Source organism: Stegostoma tigrinum, chromosome 18 (genome assembly GCF_030684315.1).
Source record: "Stegostoma tigrinum isolate sSteTig4 chromosome 18, sSteTig4.hap1, whole genome shotgun sequence".
NCBI lineage: Eukaryota > Metazoa > Chordata > Chondrichthyes > Orectolobiformes > Stegostomatidae > Stegostoma > Stegostoma tigrinum.
In genome coordinates, this window is record NC_081371.1 from 20,132,066 (window position 1) to 20,149,737 (window position 17,672).

The following is a 17,672-nucleotide window of genomic DNA, read 5'->3' on the forward strand; positions in this document are numbered from 1 at the left end:
AGATTCAGAACTGGTCTCTGAAGCTGTGTACGACCCAGGAAACTGGGGTTAGGCAAGGCAGTGGAGCTAGGCCACAAATAAATCAGCTATGATCTTGTTGAATGAGGAAGCAAGCACGAAAGGCCAAATACCCTATTCCTTACTCTTGCTTGTGAATTCATTTATAATTAATTCCATATTACCAAGCAATTTTCATTAATTTAATATTGACATATAGTTACTTCTTAAAAATTATTTTCAGATTCGAATTAAGCACACAGAACTGGAAATAGAAGATTATATCAAACGAATAGAAAAGCTGGAAGAGTATATTAATACCTGCAAGTAAGTCTTCAGTCAGAAGAGATACAACTCTTACATATTTGAACAGTTTAATATTTTATGAAAGATTTTGGTTTATCAAGATAGCTGAAAGACTTATGAAAATTCTAACTGATAGATTTATGGTATGTAGATTATAACAAAGCCCTGATAGTTCAATGATATTTTCTCAGCAAACAAAAGTATTAGCCTCTACTGATTTGAATTAATCAACATAAAGGGAAAGTGAGGTTTTGGTGCTAAGAAAAGTCAGAATCATCAGATGCTTTGAATTCAAAGGAGTAAACTGTAGAAGACAGTTACTGACAATAGCCTACACAGACTCCAAATAAATCTCATAATGTAAGCTAAAATGAGAGGAAAAAATTATGCATATGTTGATCTCCAAACCAGATTGAACCCGTGGGCTTTACTGAATGTTTAGCAGTGCATATCAAATTAAAAATGCAACTGAAGAGTAAGGTTTCAACAAACTTCATTATTTATACTCATTGGTTTTATTCCTGCAGTATTTTTTGGTAATTATACATGCTTTATTTAAAAGGTAATGTTTTCTACTATGGTGTTCATTCTGAATAGTGTTATTTCCTACTTGACTGGGTGGGCTGCAGACATGCTTTTATTTTCTCCGTTGTTACTTTGGTTTTCACTGTAACATCGTGACTATTATTGCAAGGAGGTAAGTATTGAGCAGCAGCAAATTTTACTGTGCTCTTGGAGACCATGCACAGTACACTTGAGAATACAAGCAGAAAGCACTTCAAGCATTTGGACCTCCGCACGTAGTGTGCACTAGATTCAGTGAAACTTTGATTTCACGTATTGGAAGAAAGATCCTTCTAAGTGTACGTGGAGCAAATAAACAGCAGTTGACATATGTATTGCAGAGAAACCATTGGTCCCTTTAGTTAGTGCTTGTTTTTCAATAATGCGATGCAGTTTTAATTGCGTCAATATGTCACTCAGTATCTAACAACTGTTGATAAAGGAAAGTCGGGAAATTCTTGCAGCTTAAAGTTTTGTGCAACTTCCACACCTGTTTATCCAATGCACAATGTTTGTATGCTGATTTGCAAGGATTTACAGGTATCTCTAGGTTTACTGATATTAGAATAAGACAAAATTATTGGATGCTTTAGACAGGTCACCAAAGCAGCAGGTTATAAGACCAGCCTTCCACCTTTAACTGTTTTCAAAACCAGGGCTTCACTGACTGAGCAGAAACAGCATGAAGAAGAATTGACTAATGAAATAGAAAATGCTAAGCTACGTATAGTTGAAGTCAGTGAAAAACTAAATGAAGTGGCTGGTGAGTTGCAGAATGCAGGGATTGATCACCGTGAAGGGCGCAGGCAGCAGAAGAAAGCTGAGATCCTCGAAAGTTTGAAGCGCCTATATCCGGATTCTGTGGTATGTATAAATTTATATTTAGACAGTTCATTGTTATGTTTGAGTATGCATTATGCATTAGTGAGATAATTTCACATGTTTTTGAGTTAGATTTTTTATTTTTCCCTGTTTGAATAAAACTGAATTGGATCAAGCTGTAACAAAGCTTTTTTTCTCTGTTTATAATTGGATTTGCGGGTTTCAAGCTATTTCCCCACAATAAAGAGACTTACGTGAATTTAAAAAAAATCATGGGGTCTGTGTATCTCTGGCAAGGCAAGCATTTATTATCCATCACTAATTGATTTTGAGAAAGTGTTGGTGAGCTGCCTTGCTGAATCACTAGATACCAGTATTGCTAGTTATTTAGAAATTTTCCAAGATTTTGATTCACTGATAACAAAAGAAGGCCAGTATATCTCCATGTCACTTTGGTGCACGACCTGTGAGGATTTGTGCAGTGTTTGCATGTACTTATAGCTGGTAGAGTTGAGGATTTTTAAAAAGGGCAGCAGGGTGGGTCAGTGGTTAGCACCGCTGCTTTACAGCGCCAGAGACGTGAATGTGATTCTGGTCTCGAATGATTGTGTGGAGTTTGCACATTCACCCTGTGTCTGCATGGGTTTCTTCCAGATACTCCAGTTTTTTCCCCACAGTTGAAAGATACGCAAGCTACGTGGATTGATTGTGCTGAATTGTCCAGTAGTGTCCAGAAAGTTACAAGGAGATGTGTTAACCGTGATAAATGCAGACTTATGGAGATAGAGTGAGGGTCTAGGTGGGATACTCTTCAAAGGGTTGATGCAACTCTCTGGGCCCAATGGCCCTTTTCCGTACTTTAGGGATTCTAGGATTCTATGAAAGTGTTCTATCAAAGAAACATTAGCGAATTGCCACAGTGCATCTTAACAGTACTGGTATCTTGTTGAAGGTAGGATATCTTTGTGAAGCTCTTTTTTGCCAGCATGCTCCATTGGTGACCCCCTTCACAAATTGTATGAATTAAGTCATTTTGTTGGTTGTAGTAGATCATGAACATTTCAGTTCTAGACCTGATCTGGCTATGTTGCTTCTTGTAACTGAGCTAATTTTAGATCCAGATGATATTTTTCTTTGGATCTTGTAACCAATATATGAGACTTCCAAACATTTGCTAAATTCTGAGTACAATACATCAAATTTGCAACCCTTATTGACCCTCCTTGTTACTTTATTAAAGATGCAATCAAATTAGTCAGACATGACTTTTTTAACAAATCCATCATATCTGTCCATTTCTAAATGACAATTTATTCTGTCCAAAGTCTTTTCCAATAATTGCCCTTCCTCTGAGGTTGGCCAATTGTAACTATTTGGACTGTCTCTTCCTTTTTGATCTATAGTACAGTGTTAACAGTTTTCCAGTATGGAACTTGTAGCTAAAGAGAATTGGAAAATTGTATTTTGTCCTTTATTTTTTCTTGTGGAAATTTCATCTGACCCTGGTGTTTTATCCATTTTCAAGGATGCTAAACACCTAGATATTTCCTGCCTCAATATTTCTATCTCATCACATGTTTAATTCTATACTTTTTTTGAAATATATGCAAAGTATTCATTGAGAACATGTTAGCATTCTCCAGCTTCACACATGTTACATTTTACATCTCTGATTAACTCTACTCTTTTGTCCATATCCCCTTGCCTACATGTAATTATGAAATAGTTTTGTGTTTTCCATTATTTAACTTGCTAATATTTTATCTTGTTCTCCTTTTGCTAATTTCTTTTAGCTTCAGCCTGTATGTTCTATATTCCTTTAGTTTCTTGAGGCATTTTGTTTCAAGACATAGGGAATTCATTTATTGTGGCCTTCTTATAAAGTTACAAATCTTTCAAGGTCATGAGTTCCACTGTATGCTGTTAACAGTTACAAGAGTAGAATTTCTAAGGTAGCTTGGAAATTATCACCATGGGAAAAGGGGCAATGAGAAAGACTGCCCACAGCTGTCCTGAATTATCTGAACCAAATAAAGTGACTAGGTGGCACTAGACGTAGATGCAACCTAGTTCTGTCTGCTTTTTAGCTTCCTGACCCAAGATTCATCCCACTTTAGCATATTGGATCCATTGTTTTTTCCAACCATATGAAATAAATTTGCAACATTTTTAAAATTACTTACATCTAACTAAAGTAAGTAGAAAATAGAACAACACTCCTTCTGTTATTGTTAACTGATATCTGTTAATTCACAAACCAACATTTTTTAACAGATTTGAAAATATTTCTGAAAATAACAAAGTTTTTTTTACAAATCTAAAACATTGCATACGACTTTGCACATGTCAGAAGCTTGGGCTCACAGTTCAATGGACATCACTATATTGTCATCCACATGCAGTCAGTCTGCATAGAATCTTAAATAGTATCTCAATACATGCAAATTTATAAAATCTGTGCTAAGTTGTCCTACCTTTTTGTATGGATTGTAATTAATGTATAAAGAGAGAAGAAAAGGATTGTGTTGAAGAGAAATCTGCCAGAACACTGAAGGGTAAAGTCCAAATAAAAAGATGCAACTGTACATATTTTTAATTGAAATGCCCATTTAAAAGGAATCACACCCTAGATTGTCTGGGTGCTTTGGTTTTGCCTCGATAGCTTCCTGCCTTCTATGTGTTGTCAGGCTTTTCGTGCCATGCTTTCCATTGCATGCATTGTAGTTTCATTCATGAAAATGTGCTATAATTTAGGAGAACTACAGTACTTCTGGTTGACGGAAGCCTTGGAGCAAAAGAAGAATTTAGGCACATTTGGAAATAAAGATAAAGATAGCTAACAACTTAATATTCAGTTGGCAAGTCAAAGGTTTCTGAGAGACAAAGTCAGAGTACATAAACAGAGCTTGTAAAGCTTATAAACTTAGCACATTTATGCATTTAAAGTAAATCATTTGTGTCTGTGATTTCATTTTATATTTTGTTTATTTCCTGGGAAAATAACAGATGATTTGATCTTTGTTCCATAGTATGGAAGACTTGTGGATCTCTGCCATCCCATCCACAAGAAGTATCAGCTGGCTGTCACCAAAGTCTTTGGCAGATACATTAATGCTGTTGTGGTTGCTACTGAGAAAACAGCCAGGGATTGTATTCGTTACCTGAAAGAAGAACGTGCTGAGCCAGAGACTTTCTTGGCGCTAGATTATCTTGATGTAAGTTTGAAAATTTCACGTCAGAATAGCAGTTGTTCAAATTTTATTCTTTCTACTGCATTTTTTTGGAAGATATAGGGAGCAGAAAAATTAGAAAAATAAACTCAATCATTTCCCAATCCAAGGCACAACTACTATTTTGATTTGGTCACTCCACTGGAGACAAGTGGGTATCTCTTTTCAATGCAGATCAGTTTCTGTGTTGTTATTAGGATCCCAGTGTCATCCTGCTGTACTTAAGTACAAATCTAAAGAGTGAAAAACATCAAAGACAAGTATCCCTTACTAAAAATAGCAGTGGGACTAAATATGTTTATCATTTTTTTGATTGTAGGAACCACATAGTTTGAGCTTCCTCTTCCTTTCTTTTAATCCTCCACACTCAGCAATGCAGTCTGTGCATTAAACTCAAGATCAGTCTTTCCATTAAAGTCCATTCTACAGGCCTTCACTTAAAAGTTGTTTACCTGTACTCAGCCCATTAAGTCTGATTATCACAATAGCTGTGACCTCTCAGGTTGAAGTTGCAGCTGCCTTATTTATTGTCTGCCCTGTTTGCGTTGAAGATAAAAATCTCCTCCAGTATTCTACAATTCATGCTGGGAGCCATATTGCCATGGTTCGAAAAAATAGTTATGTTGGAATTATATTTCTGTGTTGAGAGACATAAAGTCCACACATAAGCTTCTGTCCTTCTATGACCATTGGGCACTTTGAGCTGGGGTCACCCTTTGAAGCGACATTTTCATTTAAAGTTTGAGTTTCTTTTGATATTTTGAATTTTGTTAAAGTACTCGGGGCTTTATCATGAATTTTGCCTGACTTGTTCCTTCTAAAATATATAGAAAGGTATAAAGGTGCAATGTCATCTTTTTTTAAAATGATTACAGATAAAACCAGTCAGTGAACAGTTGCGAGAAATTAAAGGAGCAAAAATGATGATTGATGTTGTTCAGTGTGTATCACCTCAACTGAAGAAAGTGCTACAGTTTGTTTGTGGCAATGGACTAGTATGTGACAACTTGAAAGAAGCCAGGCAGATTGCGTTTGAAGGAGCAGAGAGGCTTAAAGTAAGCAAATCTGTCTATTCCTAAATAATACTAAGATTTAATTCTATTGAACTACATTAGGTATTTTGCATAGTCTATCAGATATCAAAATCAGGCAATTGCTATGGTGCAGAAGGAAACCATTCAGCACATGGTAATTGCACCAGCTTTCCGAGCAGTTTGTTTTAGTGCCAATCCCCTACTTTCTCCCTGTGGTCTTGCATATTGTTTCTATTTAAATAACTATTCAATGCCCTGAACCACAGTTCCAGGCAGTGCGTCCCAAAATGTAAGAGAGGAAGAATTGCTTTCCTATTAGGTACATATCTGAGTTGGCTATGTACGCTATATGTAAACTAGCATACATATTCCTGCTTCTTGCAGTGTTCAGTAAATTATCATCTTTTAATTCTCTTATGAGAAAAAAATGTTGTTTTTGTAGATGTGCAAGAAATTAGTTTTGAAAAGTGCATTAGGCAAGATTTCCCCTCCCTGGTGTGGCAAGAAAAGTGTCGCACAATACAATGTGAATGAAAAAAAATCAGACTCTTGACGTTGCCAAAGATTGTCCAGCTGTAAATGGTGACAAGAATCTTGCTGTTGAAGGGTTTCTGTACATTTTTTGCTAAAATTTGCATCTCACAAAACCCCAAATCACTCTATTTGAATGCCACTAACAAACCAAATGGTGCAAATTGCCAACACGTAAAACAGAGCTTGGATCCAGCAGCTAGAGCACACTGAAAGTGTGACCCAGCCATATTGCAGCTGCTTCTTCTAATGTTGCTGCATGTTCCATGATGACCATTCTTCTCAATCCTTCATCCATACAAGTTGGCACTGGCAAACTACCAGTCTTGTCGCATGATTGTGCCTGCTATCAGACCAACTCAGACAGCATTTCAGTGCTTTACTTTGGAACTCAGGGTCACCTTTGATTTGCGTGCTTATGCCAGGTCATTTTGCATGCAGGTAAAACACAATCCCAGCAGAGCCTAGACATGTGTCCTTACACTCCAGGAAATGTACACAGTCAGTACTGTGGGTCAAGTGCAAGTAGTCTGGAGATTACAGATAGGTCAATCAGGATGCTTCTGGGAGACTAATCTGCTGTCTTGGGGGTGGGGGGGGGGTGCGGTGTGGGGTGGTTTGGGCCACAGTCAGTTGTCACCCTCCTGCAAAGTTGAATTAGAGTTTAGTTAATAATGGTTGGGGCAATCATGGACTCCAAGGGAAACAACCATCTCAATGGAATGGGCTTCACTGTACTGGGTCACTGAAGAAATGGTGATAGTGGTGGGAAGTATTTGAACATTGTGAATGGGAGAAGACTGAGAGCTCAAGAAGTATAGTTCAAGCAGCTTAGTATAATTCTGGCTGCCTCATGAGGAAGGTTTAGTGCCACAAGGAGTGTGGAAATTTCCAAAATCATATGGTCTCTGCTTCAACCAGAGCCATTGTAGAACAGGCCACAGGCCTCATAAAGGTGACATCTGCATGCGTAGGGCTGTTTGGCAGGCCTTGCAAAATGGCCCAGAAGTGTAGCATTGCAGCATTGCTGTGTCCTTTAAACAGGAGCCAACAAAGAAGGAATGTTCTGGATGCAGCGGAAATAGAAGATCAATAGCAGTCTTTTGAAATGAAGATGAGGCTGAGGATCGGGACATTGATCAAGAAGACTATCTGAGATAATATGACAGCGCAGTTCACAGAGCTTTGCAGAGCCTGAGAGGTCAGAGAGAACCTAATAACCACCTGCTTCCAGAATAAGTGAGCTGGGTTTGGACTTTGTTTAATAGTATGGAATTTTGTTCTTAATCTGTCAAGCAGCCTTCCTCAGTGCAGAGTATATGTCAACCTTGTAATTTTTGTGGAGCATGTTATTTTTGCAGTCCTTGATCTTCTGTGTCATTGAGTAAAGGTCTCATTGTCCATGTGATTGTATGCTGCCCTAGATGACAAGAAAAGCAAGGCAAAGAAAAAGCAAGATTCATTGAATGAGTTTGTTAACTTCTTATGGTGCTAAGGTTAGTTTACTGTTAAGATAGTTGTTAGGAAATGATATTCGACCATTGTACAGTGAAGTTGCTCATGGTACCCATCAATTTGACACGAGTCCGGAGGAACTTCCTTTTATTCTGTTTCATTATCAGTAGCACTTCATGTTTTAGATTATTTTAGAAGATAAATTGCCTTGAATTGCTTGAGGATTGAACCTGCAAAAGGCATCACTTTGAGCAGCTTTTCTCACACACCAATGTGCTATGAAGGAGAATATGTGAGGTTCCCATTGTGGATCTCTCAGCCTTGAATTGCTTTGCACTCCCCTGAAAAAGTGGTACTCAGAATAAATCTTATTGTCCCGACATGGGTGGAATCATCACTATTTCTGTACTCCGAATCATACGGTGTGTTTAAGTATGGAATGATGTGTGCAGGCTTGGCCCTAGCACATTCCCGGCACGTTGCATTCAGCCTCATTATTGACCACATTAAAAATGCCTTCGATGCAATCCTTGACATAATGGTTCAAGGATCCCCGACATCTGAGGCTACCTGCTGTCAAAAACTCAGATGTTTCTGAGAGATAAACAACACTTGGTGATTGCAACTTCTTTCAACTGAAGTGGCTCCACATTCTGTACTTGCACGGTGGCTCAGTGGTTAGCACTGCCGCCTCACAGCACCAGGGACTTGGGTTCCATTCCACCCTCTGGTGACTGTCTGTGTAGAGTTTGCACTTTCTTCCCATGTCTGCACGGGTTTGCTCTGATTTCTTTGACTATCCAAAGATGTTCAGGTTAGGTGGATTGACCTTGCTAGATTGCCCATTGTGACCAGGGATGTATAGTTTGAGTGGATTAGCCATAGAAAATGCAGAGTTATAGGGATAGGGTAGGGGCTTGGGGTCTGGGTGAAATACTGTTCATTGGGTCAGTGTGGACTCAATGGGTCAGACAGTCTGCTTCCACACTGTAGTAGTTAATATGATTCTTACACGGATGTGACTTAACCAAGCATGAGAATGGAAATTGTACTGGAGGAGACATTTTAACAGTGCAGGTGAAATGTTACATACAAAAGGGAAAACTTAGTTCCACCCGTGCAACTTAAGTGACCCCAGTATATTTTTTTCTGCCTCTGTTTCCAACTACATCTGAGTGCAGTCCAACTTCTGCAGTAGGAGTGGAGGAATTCAGCTCTGTGTTTGGCCCAGTCGACTTTGATTACTTGGTGTCTCCTTCCTAATCCCACCTCAGTTACCTTTAGGTTCTAGAGGGTCCAGGTCTGCTGAGTGTCTCCTGCTAAGATGCAGACTTGCACTCATTAACTTGTACTGCAGCAGGCTTATGGATCTCAGGCAGGGATATGGTAGAGCGGCCAGGCACTTCCAGAATTTCTCGAGAGGATGCTTTTATAGTACCTGTCTGCAGCTCTTCCTCCGTCCCTGCCTGCTGACACCACTTTGTCTCTCTAAAAGGAAAAGTCATCCAAAATGAGATTTAAGTGCTTCATCCTTTTCTTGCCTTGCCATTGATGCTGTTCTGAATCCATATTTGGCAGCCACTGAGCATTCTGCTGTAGCTGGTTCTCCATGATGCTAGCCAGCCTATCAGTATAGACAGCTAGGCACTTGCACTGAGGCCAGCACAACACCAACAATGTTGATGGACTCTGCCATCCTTTGTTCCTTCTTGCCAAGTGCCTGTGTCAAAGCTTCCTAATGTGTCTGTAGGTTGGTCAATTCATTAATGGCTTAGCAGGTGCCTGGTCTCTAGCATCTTACTAAGTGTCAGTTACCTGTGGCAATTCTTCCTTGACTAGCTGTTGTGTGTCAGCAATGTGTTCACCACATTATGCTCCCAAATATAATCTAGAAAGAGTATCATAGGTACTAAAGTCCCTGAGCTGGTGGAAGGTACATGTGAATGCCTTGCTGATACATCTTCTGATGCTTCTCCGACTTCAGAGGTTGAGCTGAAGCTGAGGGTTTCTGATGCTGGCCTGAAGATGGAAATTCTCTGGGTGCTACTAGTATCTGCATATGAAAACAGAGAATTAGTTGTAGAAGATGCTTAAATGCTTGTGCAGATCCAAAATCAGCTGGCACTGGTAATGGTGGGAGAGTGGTGTGGCAACGCGCAACGAAGCTTACTGGGACTGTAGCCAATTGATGTCTACCTCTGCTCACGTGGGCGGTCATGCTGTTCTTGTTCTTATTTTCTCCTTGTAGGGAGTGAGGAGACTGTTGAATACCAGTCTTCGATTGCTCTACCCAATTATGGGCCAGATGTCTTGCAATGAGACAAAAGGAAACATTGAATACACAGATGCAGGAGCAGTTAGTAGCCATACGTGAGCAGGAGAAGTATTAAGAGTACGTAGAAAGCACAGAAGTTAGAAAAGATTAGATGTTTGTAATACATAGATGATTATCATTGAGAATTGTAGTTTATGCAGTGGCAAGAGTTAGTGAGAGAATTTTTGTACAGTGGTGTGATTGTAAAATGTAAACTATTTCTACCAAGCTGGATCTGGCAACATTTGTTAACATGTTATGGAGTTGTTAGTTTCTGATAGGAATTTATCAGATTTGTATGCAGATGAATGTAACCACATTTTATGGTAAATGTGTAGTTATTCTTTTACAACCCTCTTTTTACAACATAGACGGTGGCGTTAGATGGGACACTCTTCTTAAAATCTGGTGTCATTTCTGGAGGTTCCAGTGATCTAAAGTTCAAAGCCAGATGCTGGGATGAGAAGCAGATCAGTCAATTGAAAGAAATGAAAGAGAAACTGACAAATGAACTACGGGTGAGTCATGCTGATGTTGGTCATTCACATTACTTTTAAAGCTGAATGTACTGCTTTTTGATGCATATGGATATTAAAGCTCTTCTTAAATTTATCTTTATTCCTATGGTCAAACAGAGCTAGAAGTACAGAGTTGATACAGTAACGATTGTAATCTTGACTCACAGGAGTTAATGAAAGTGAATCGGAAGGAAGCAGAATTGAGGCAGTTGCAAGCTCAAGCCAAAGGGACAGAAACTAGAATGAGGTATTCCTTCAATGATTTGGAGCAAACTAGAAAAAAACATCTGGCAAACCGCTATATGGTAAGAATTTATTAAAAATTAAAGAGGAAGGTTACTCATCCCATTTTAACTCAACTAACTTGAAAAATCCCAGAGTTCTTCTGCTTTCAGGTGTTCTTAAATAATTTCACATTCTCTTTCTCTCCACTGTACAGAAAGTCCCCATTTTAAGTTGCCCACCTCAGTATTGCTTTGCATGTCGAAAACAGGCGCTGTGCCAGGCTGAATGTATTGAACGAAATATCCTCTTTATTTAAAGTAGAATGGTGAAAATGGTACATTAATGTGATTTTAAATACCCTATTTCATGAACTTTTAATTAGGAAAAATCAAAACTAGAAAGTGGGCTGGCAAATCTGCAATCCGAAATGACCGTGGTAAGTTTGAATATCGAGGATAGACAGGTGAAAATGCAGCAGACTCAGAATCAAATGAATGAAGTAAGTACATTAAATGTGTTACTAGATAATCCAATATATGGTAGAATACATGTACTTCCATTTGATACACATGGATATTAAAGCTCTTTTTAAATTTATCTTTATCCCATTGCAAAGAACGAATACAAAGACTCCAAAAACCAAGCAAAAAACGTGTACATATATTGCAGTATATAAATACATGCATAAGTAGTTACTTTCAAGTTAATCTGGAAAGTCCAAAGACTGCATTTTTGTCCTAGTTTTGGGAAAAGTGAGCCGAATCAGTTCTTGAAGTTGCCAGCTTGAACTAATCACCTCCCGTCATTCTGGCCATATTTTTGTTTAATGGTGTAGATGGTCAAGGTTCAGGCCCTTCAAACCAGTAGGCAGACCTGAGACAACATTGAAGATGTATTGGCGCCAAGGCGAGCTGGTTAAAAAGCCTTTCTGTTTTCAGGAACATCAACCTACCTCTCCACATTGTTCTTTTACCAGCTTGACCTCAACCACTCTCTGCCCCCACCCAGCCCAAGCCCCCCTTGTAACCACCTACCTTGCCATACTCACATGCCCTTCATTCTTCCTTATATGATCACTGATCTCCATATATCCTGTTACCTACTTTACTTTTATCGACTCATGGGATGTGGGTATTGTAAAGGGGGGTTGTGAGCTACATTTTGAATGGCTGCAGTCCATTTGGTGTAGATAGACCCACATTGCTGCTAGGGGGGGAATTGCAGGATTTTGACCCAGTGTCACTGAGGGAACAGCAGTACATTTCCAAGTCAAGATGGTTAGTGGCTTGGCAGGTAATTTCCAAGTGGTAGTGTGCCCATGTGTCTACTACCTTTGTCTGCCCTTACCCAATATCTGCTATGGATAAATGTCAGTAAGTGTGTATTTGCAGTGGACAGTTGTTGAAATAAATGTAGAAATAAACTCAAATAATCTAATAGATCTGTCAGTCAAATGCGTACTTCACAAGAAAACAAAACCCTCAGGCCAAATAAAAAGTGGTCATTGATATGTAAAAGCATACATCTGTTGAGAAACCACATCAATGGCAGATAAACCTATAAAGACTTTTTAAAACTGTCAGTCAAACAGTATGCACAACCACCTGAAGAACTAAATGCTTCATCAGTACTTTTTTTTAAAATAAAGCATTCTTGTAGCTCCACCTCTCAAAACAAATCATTATAGCTTCACATAATGGAGCCTACTGAAGAGGAAAGAACACATGGCAAGATTCTGCCTGTCATTTAAAGAATTTCAGGAGGAAATGGCTGTTTTTTTAAACCCCTGACTTAAAGCAGCACCCAGTTTCTTTTCAAAGTTGGACATTTAAAACAGTGCAGATCTAGATTCAGGATTTCCCAGGTGGTGGGAAAAGTACACAAATGTATCTCAACACTTTACAACACTGAAGAATGTTCAATCATGATGTAAAAATACATCTAACTTAAACGATAACATAGAATAATAATTATAATTGTCAAAATATTTAACACTAAGCTGTCACAATGTTCCTGCCTCCTCACAAGGCTTCCTCTAGTGCACCCAAGCTATTGTTTGGGGTGAATTTCCCAATGGCTTCTAAAACCCATCCAAGTCAAATAAAAGACTGGGCATGAAGTAGGGCAGTAGGCTTAATTGTGCTACCCTGTATAACTAAATATATTTTGAGTTTAACTTCCATACTTGAAGAACAAGCACATGGAAGAGATACGAGAGGCCCCCTTGTATCTGAAACCATGCCCTGTAAAAATCACTGAAGGGAGAGAAGGGGAGAAAATTGGGAAGGAAAATATATAAGTATGCCAATAATTGTACAAAAGGACTGAAGGACAGCACCAATTCTAGGTTCAAATATGAATTGTCATTATAGTTATATTGTGGAGGTGATTTTCACTTTTGGCATGGATTAACTTTGTCCACTGAAGTCAGTGGAAAATGAAATTAGAGAGGATGCATAGTAAGCAACCTATATGAAACTCCCACTTCACTACCTCGCCAAAAGCCATAATCTAGCTGATTGTTTTACCCACTTTCGTCCTATGCTGAAATGGTTCCCCATTTTTGTTTGGAATAGAAATCTTATTTGTAGTGATACACAGTATTTCTGGATGAAATTTTAGGATGATGCTAAAGAAGTATCTTCAGAATAACTAGTTATTATTTTGTTCTGAATAGGTTGAAGATAGAGTGTTTGAAGACTTCTGTACCAAGATTGGTGTGGCAAATATTCGGGAGTATGAGGATGAGCATGTGAAGCAGTTAGAAGAAATAGATAAGAAAAGGTTATTCACTATTTGAGTAACATGTAACAATGATCCACTTATCTGGTAATGGGCAGCTTAAAGATAGGTGTTTGATGTAATTGCATATAAAAATTGACTGTATTTGGTGGTACTCAGGAGCATCCGCAGTAGCAGAGTGTTAGAATCCTTAAAAACACCTAAAAATGGAAAGATAAGTCATACTGGAGAAGAGAAAAAAAAATCAAAGTAACTTTTTTTTAATTTCTAAAAATCTACTTTACATTGTGAGCACACATACAATATGGAGCAGACTTCAAAATTAAGAAAAGCTACTTTGTTTAACAATTCTTCCACTTCATTTTTTATTGCATTTTTGGGTGTTCTTAAGATTTTTAACATTTTTAACTTCGCTACTACTGCACATGAATATTATCAAAGTGAAAAAAATGGAGATGAGCATGAGCAGCTGGAGTGCATCAATAGTGTCATTAGACACTTTGATCATTTTTAATGAAATAGTCTACCACTAAAGGATTTTTAAATTTAAGCTGTTGAACTACAAATTGAAAGTTCATTGACATTTTGGGAAATAATAAAATCTGAAATAGGACAACAAACTTAGAATTAGGTTGAAAAATCAGCAGTGTCTGTTATGTTCCTAGGTATGACAGGTTAATGGAAATGTTCAATTGAGGATAATTTGCCCTTTGTACAACCTTGTCAGATTTTCATCCCATTGAAATTAATGGAGTGAAAACTCTTCTCCAATGACTGAGCAATCTATGCTGCCAGATTACTACCCAAGTGGTGAATGTAGAAACTTCCCCTACGACATTATGTTTAGCATTTATCCACATATTACTGAAAGTGATCTGGCCTCATTCGAAACAAGCTCTTGTTAGAATTAACATTTCACTGTTTTGAAAGCGTTCCTGCCTACATTGCAGATCAGAGTTTGAGAACCAGAAAACAAGGCTTTCAATCCAACTTGAATATTCATATAGCCAAATTGAAGAAGATATTAACAAAATCCAGAGTTGGAAGGAAACACTTGAGAAAGATGAAGAAGAAATAGTGAAGTTAAAGAAGGTATTAAGTTTGTTTAGAAATACATGAATGAACGTGTTCAAGAACTTTAGCTTCTTTAAAGTGGAGTTAATTGAATATCTTCCTTTTCAATTTTACTAATACTGCAAATAAATTGAACTTAATCACAATTTAAAAAGTAGTAATCTCAGAATATCTTTTGCAGATTACCTGATGTTTTGATTGTTTTCCAGTTACTGACCTAGTTTTACTTGCTGTTCTGTTTGTATTCTAAATGTCACTGGTAGATTGTGAAGTGACAGCATACTCACATAAACAGCTTGGTAGTGGAATGGCAGCTGCCTGGATCGAAAACTGGACCTACTATATAATGACAGGGCTGGATGGAGTTGTCCTAAACACGACTCACTGAAATCTAAGAACGTTTCACTTCCTGCTGTCATAATCATTAAAAATGTTTAATTAGAAAAACCGAATCTTTTAAACAATGTTCTTAAGATTGATTTTACGGAGATTTTTACCAGTGTCCCGATTGCTGTAAATGCTGACTTGATGGATGCTGACTTTACAATGCAGGCAGCTCATATACGGGTAACCTGCTGTCAAATTAATAGATTTCTGCTGTCTGTGTGTTTAAAACCATTGGGCGAATGTAGAATAGACGGTCTCTGTCATTGGTTGTGGGAGATTTAATAGAAGGGAAAGTCATCGTAGTTTAGCGTACTGTCCATGGTATCCATACTTGCATAGGTGCTCCTTGGCACTGAAGGATATGTCACTGCAAAATAATGCCACTGTGTCTGAGCATGTCCCAGTGGCCATTTTATCAGCCAATTTCAGATTTCACAGACCCTCAGGAATTAAAGGATAGAAAGAATACACATCTCTGAGACAGATTTTGTTCTGTAGTTATAACACAAGTCCCCCTTTAAATTTATTTGGATAACCCACCTCCATGAATCATAAAGTAAGGATTTGTTGCTACTAAATGTGTTTTATGTTAAATAGCTGTCACTTTGCGTTTCAGCTCCACCTCATCCATTTCTCCAACCAGATGAGGGTTTAAATTAACCTGTGTTATTCCCATGTTTTGAACATACAATGTGTGCATAACAAGTAACCAAGCAGTGTAAGTGTTAGCATCCTGTCTGCACAGATATTCATTTCACTGCTAAATTTATTTTTGGAGACGATTTTAAGAGAAGATTTAGGGAATCCTTAAATTTTCAGCTGCTCCAGAAGACACTCATTAAAGGATATAAATTTTTTAAACAGACTTTTAAAAACTTCACTCGAAGGAGCTACGAGAAGTGGGGATGATCCACTCAATTTCGTAGCCCTAGCAGTCTAATCTACTACATGGAACTCAGCTGTATACTGTTGCTCGTGGCTCAAAATTGAATTTTCTTATTGGAAAATGCTGGTGTTAGAAGCATGTCAAGGGACATGCTCTCATCTCAAATATGTAAATGAGGCTAAATTTTCGTACAGCCTCGGGCTTCACTATTCAATTTATGTACTACTCACCCTGCACCAGATCTTAATTTCCGTGTCATTCTGCGTCATTTTTGCTTTTAATTCATAACACCTTTTTTAATTTTATTGAGTTTAGTTTGCTTTGAATGTCTATTTGCATTTTATTGGTATATCCTTTAATTCCTGAGGGTCAAAAGTTCTCAACGGGCTAGGCAGAGTAAGGTAGAGTGAAAGTGAAGTAATTTCTGTGGCTGTGGTGATAGTAGAACATAGTGATTTAAGTGAGAGAGAAGATATAAACACAGCAAAGAGAGATTGTAGACCAAGGTGTGGACTGGCTAGTTTAGATCAACATTAGTGTCGAGGAATGAGAGGCAAGATAATGCAAGTCAGGGGCTTATGAGAGTATAGGTCATGCAGGAGAAGATTCCAGGAGAGGAACAAAATTTAGAAGAGTAAACAAATAGAGGAGAGTTTGGTCTAAAAGGGCAAAATCAAAATCATCAGAGAATTTAACTGCATTGCTGAACCAATAATACTAGTATATAGGAAAGAGGACAGGAAGATAGAGATGAGAGGATGGAGAAGAGAATCGGGAAGGACAAACAGTCGAAATGGAGGGCTGTTGGAGGGAAGGTTGCAGAAGTGAAATCGGCGAGATTTTATTGGTTATTTATAAAAAGGAGAGTCATGATTTTAACTCATTGGAACAATCAGTAATACCTAATAGGTAGAATCAATGTGAGATGTTTTAACTTATCCGAATGAACATTTGAAAGGCAGACTGCCCCCTCAGTTGCCTGCAAAATCAGGCAGTCCAACTTGCTGAACCTTGTACTTTGCAGCAGTACTTAAAGTAGGAATGCAATTTTTCCTTATATTGTTGTTTGAGGAGAGGTGGATAAAGATTGTAACACTGATTGCCTCAAGGATCTGTTGTTTTCCTGGGTGTCCTAATGAAAGAAGGAGCATGTTCGTTTCCAGCACCTTACTAATGCAAGCCTGGACAGAGATGGCTGATGCGATCAGTGACAACAGCTCTTGAGGAAAGCAAATAAATGAGTTTAGCAGCAATGATGAATATATCTTTTCATTTCTCTATCTCTTTCACTCAGGCCTTAAAATGCTCATTTCGCATCACCCAAACTACTGTCAACTATTATTCCACTGCTTTATCTCCATCTTGACAATGTCATCAACACACTAAAACGGCTCTTGCAGTCCAAGCATATTCACTCTGTACTTCACATTGAATATAATCACCACTCATACCTCGCACCCTACCACCGATGTAAACTTGTGTGATTTTTAAATACTGCTTACAAAATTCATATCACATACACATTCCTTAACATTCATCAATGGTAGATGGGTTAGCAAGGTTAGATCACATTGGAATACAGGGAGA

General features: G+C 38.2%; 1 protein-coding gene across 1 annotated transcript in view; it reads left to right on the forward strand.

Annotated features, from left to right (window-relative positions):
• The window catches only part of LOC125460833 (structural maintenance of chromosomes protein 1B-like), a 148,035-nt gene that overhangs the window by 48,044 nt on the left and 82,319 nt on the right, over nucleotides 1-17,672 (forward strand). Inside the window, exons 9-17 of the mRNA XM_059652374.1 lie at nucleotides 242-324; nucleotides 1,524-1,731; nucleotides 4,719-4,904; nucleotides 5,795-5,974; nucleotides 10,625-10,771; nucleotides 10,939-11,076; nucleotides 11,379-11,495; nucleotides 13,674-13,780; nucleotides 14,689-14,830. Coding sequence (XP_059508357.1) covers nucleotides 242-324; nucleotides 1,524-1,731; nucleotides 4,719-4,904; nucleotides 5,795-5,974; nucleotides 10,625-10,771; nucleotides 10,939-11,076; nucleotides 11,379-11,495; nucleotides 13,674-13,780; nucleotides 14,689-14,830 — 1,308 coding nt within the window. The remainder of the gene's footprint in view (nucleotides 1-241; nucleotides 325-1,523; nucleotides 1,732-4,718; nucleotides 4,905-5,794; nucleotides 5,975-10,624; nucleotides 10,772-10,938; nucleotides 11,077-11,378; nucleotides 11,496-13,673; nucleotides 13,781-14,688; nucleotides 14,831-17,672) is intronic.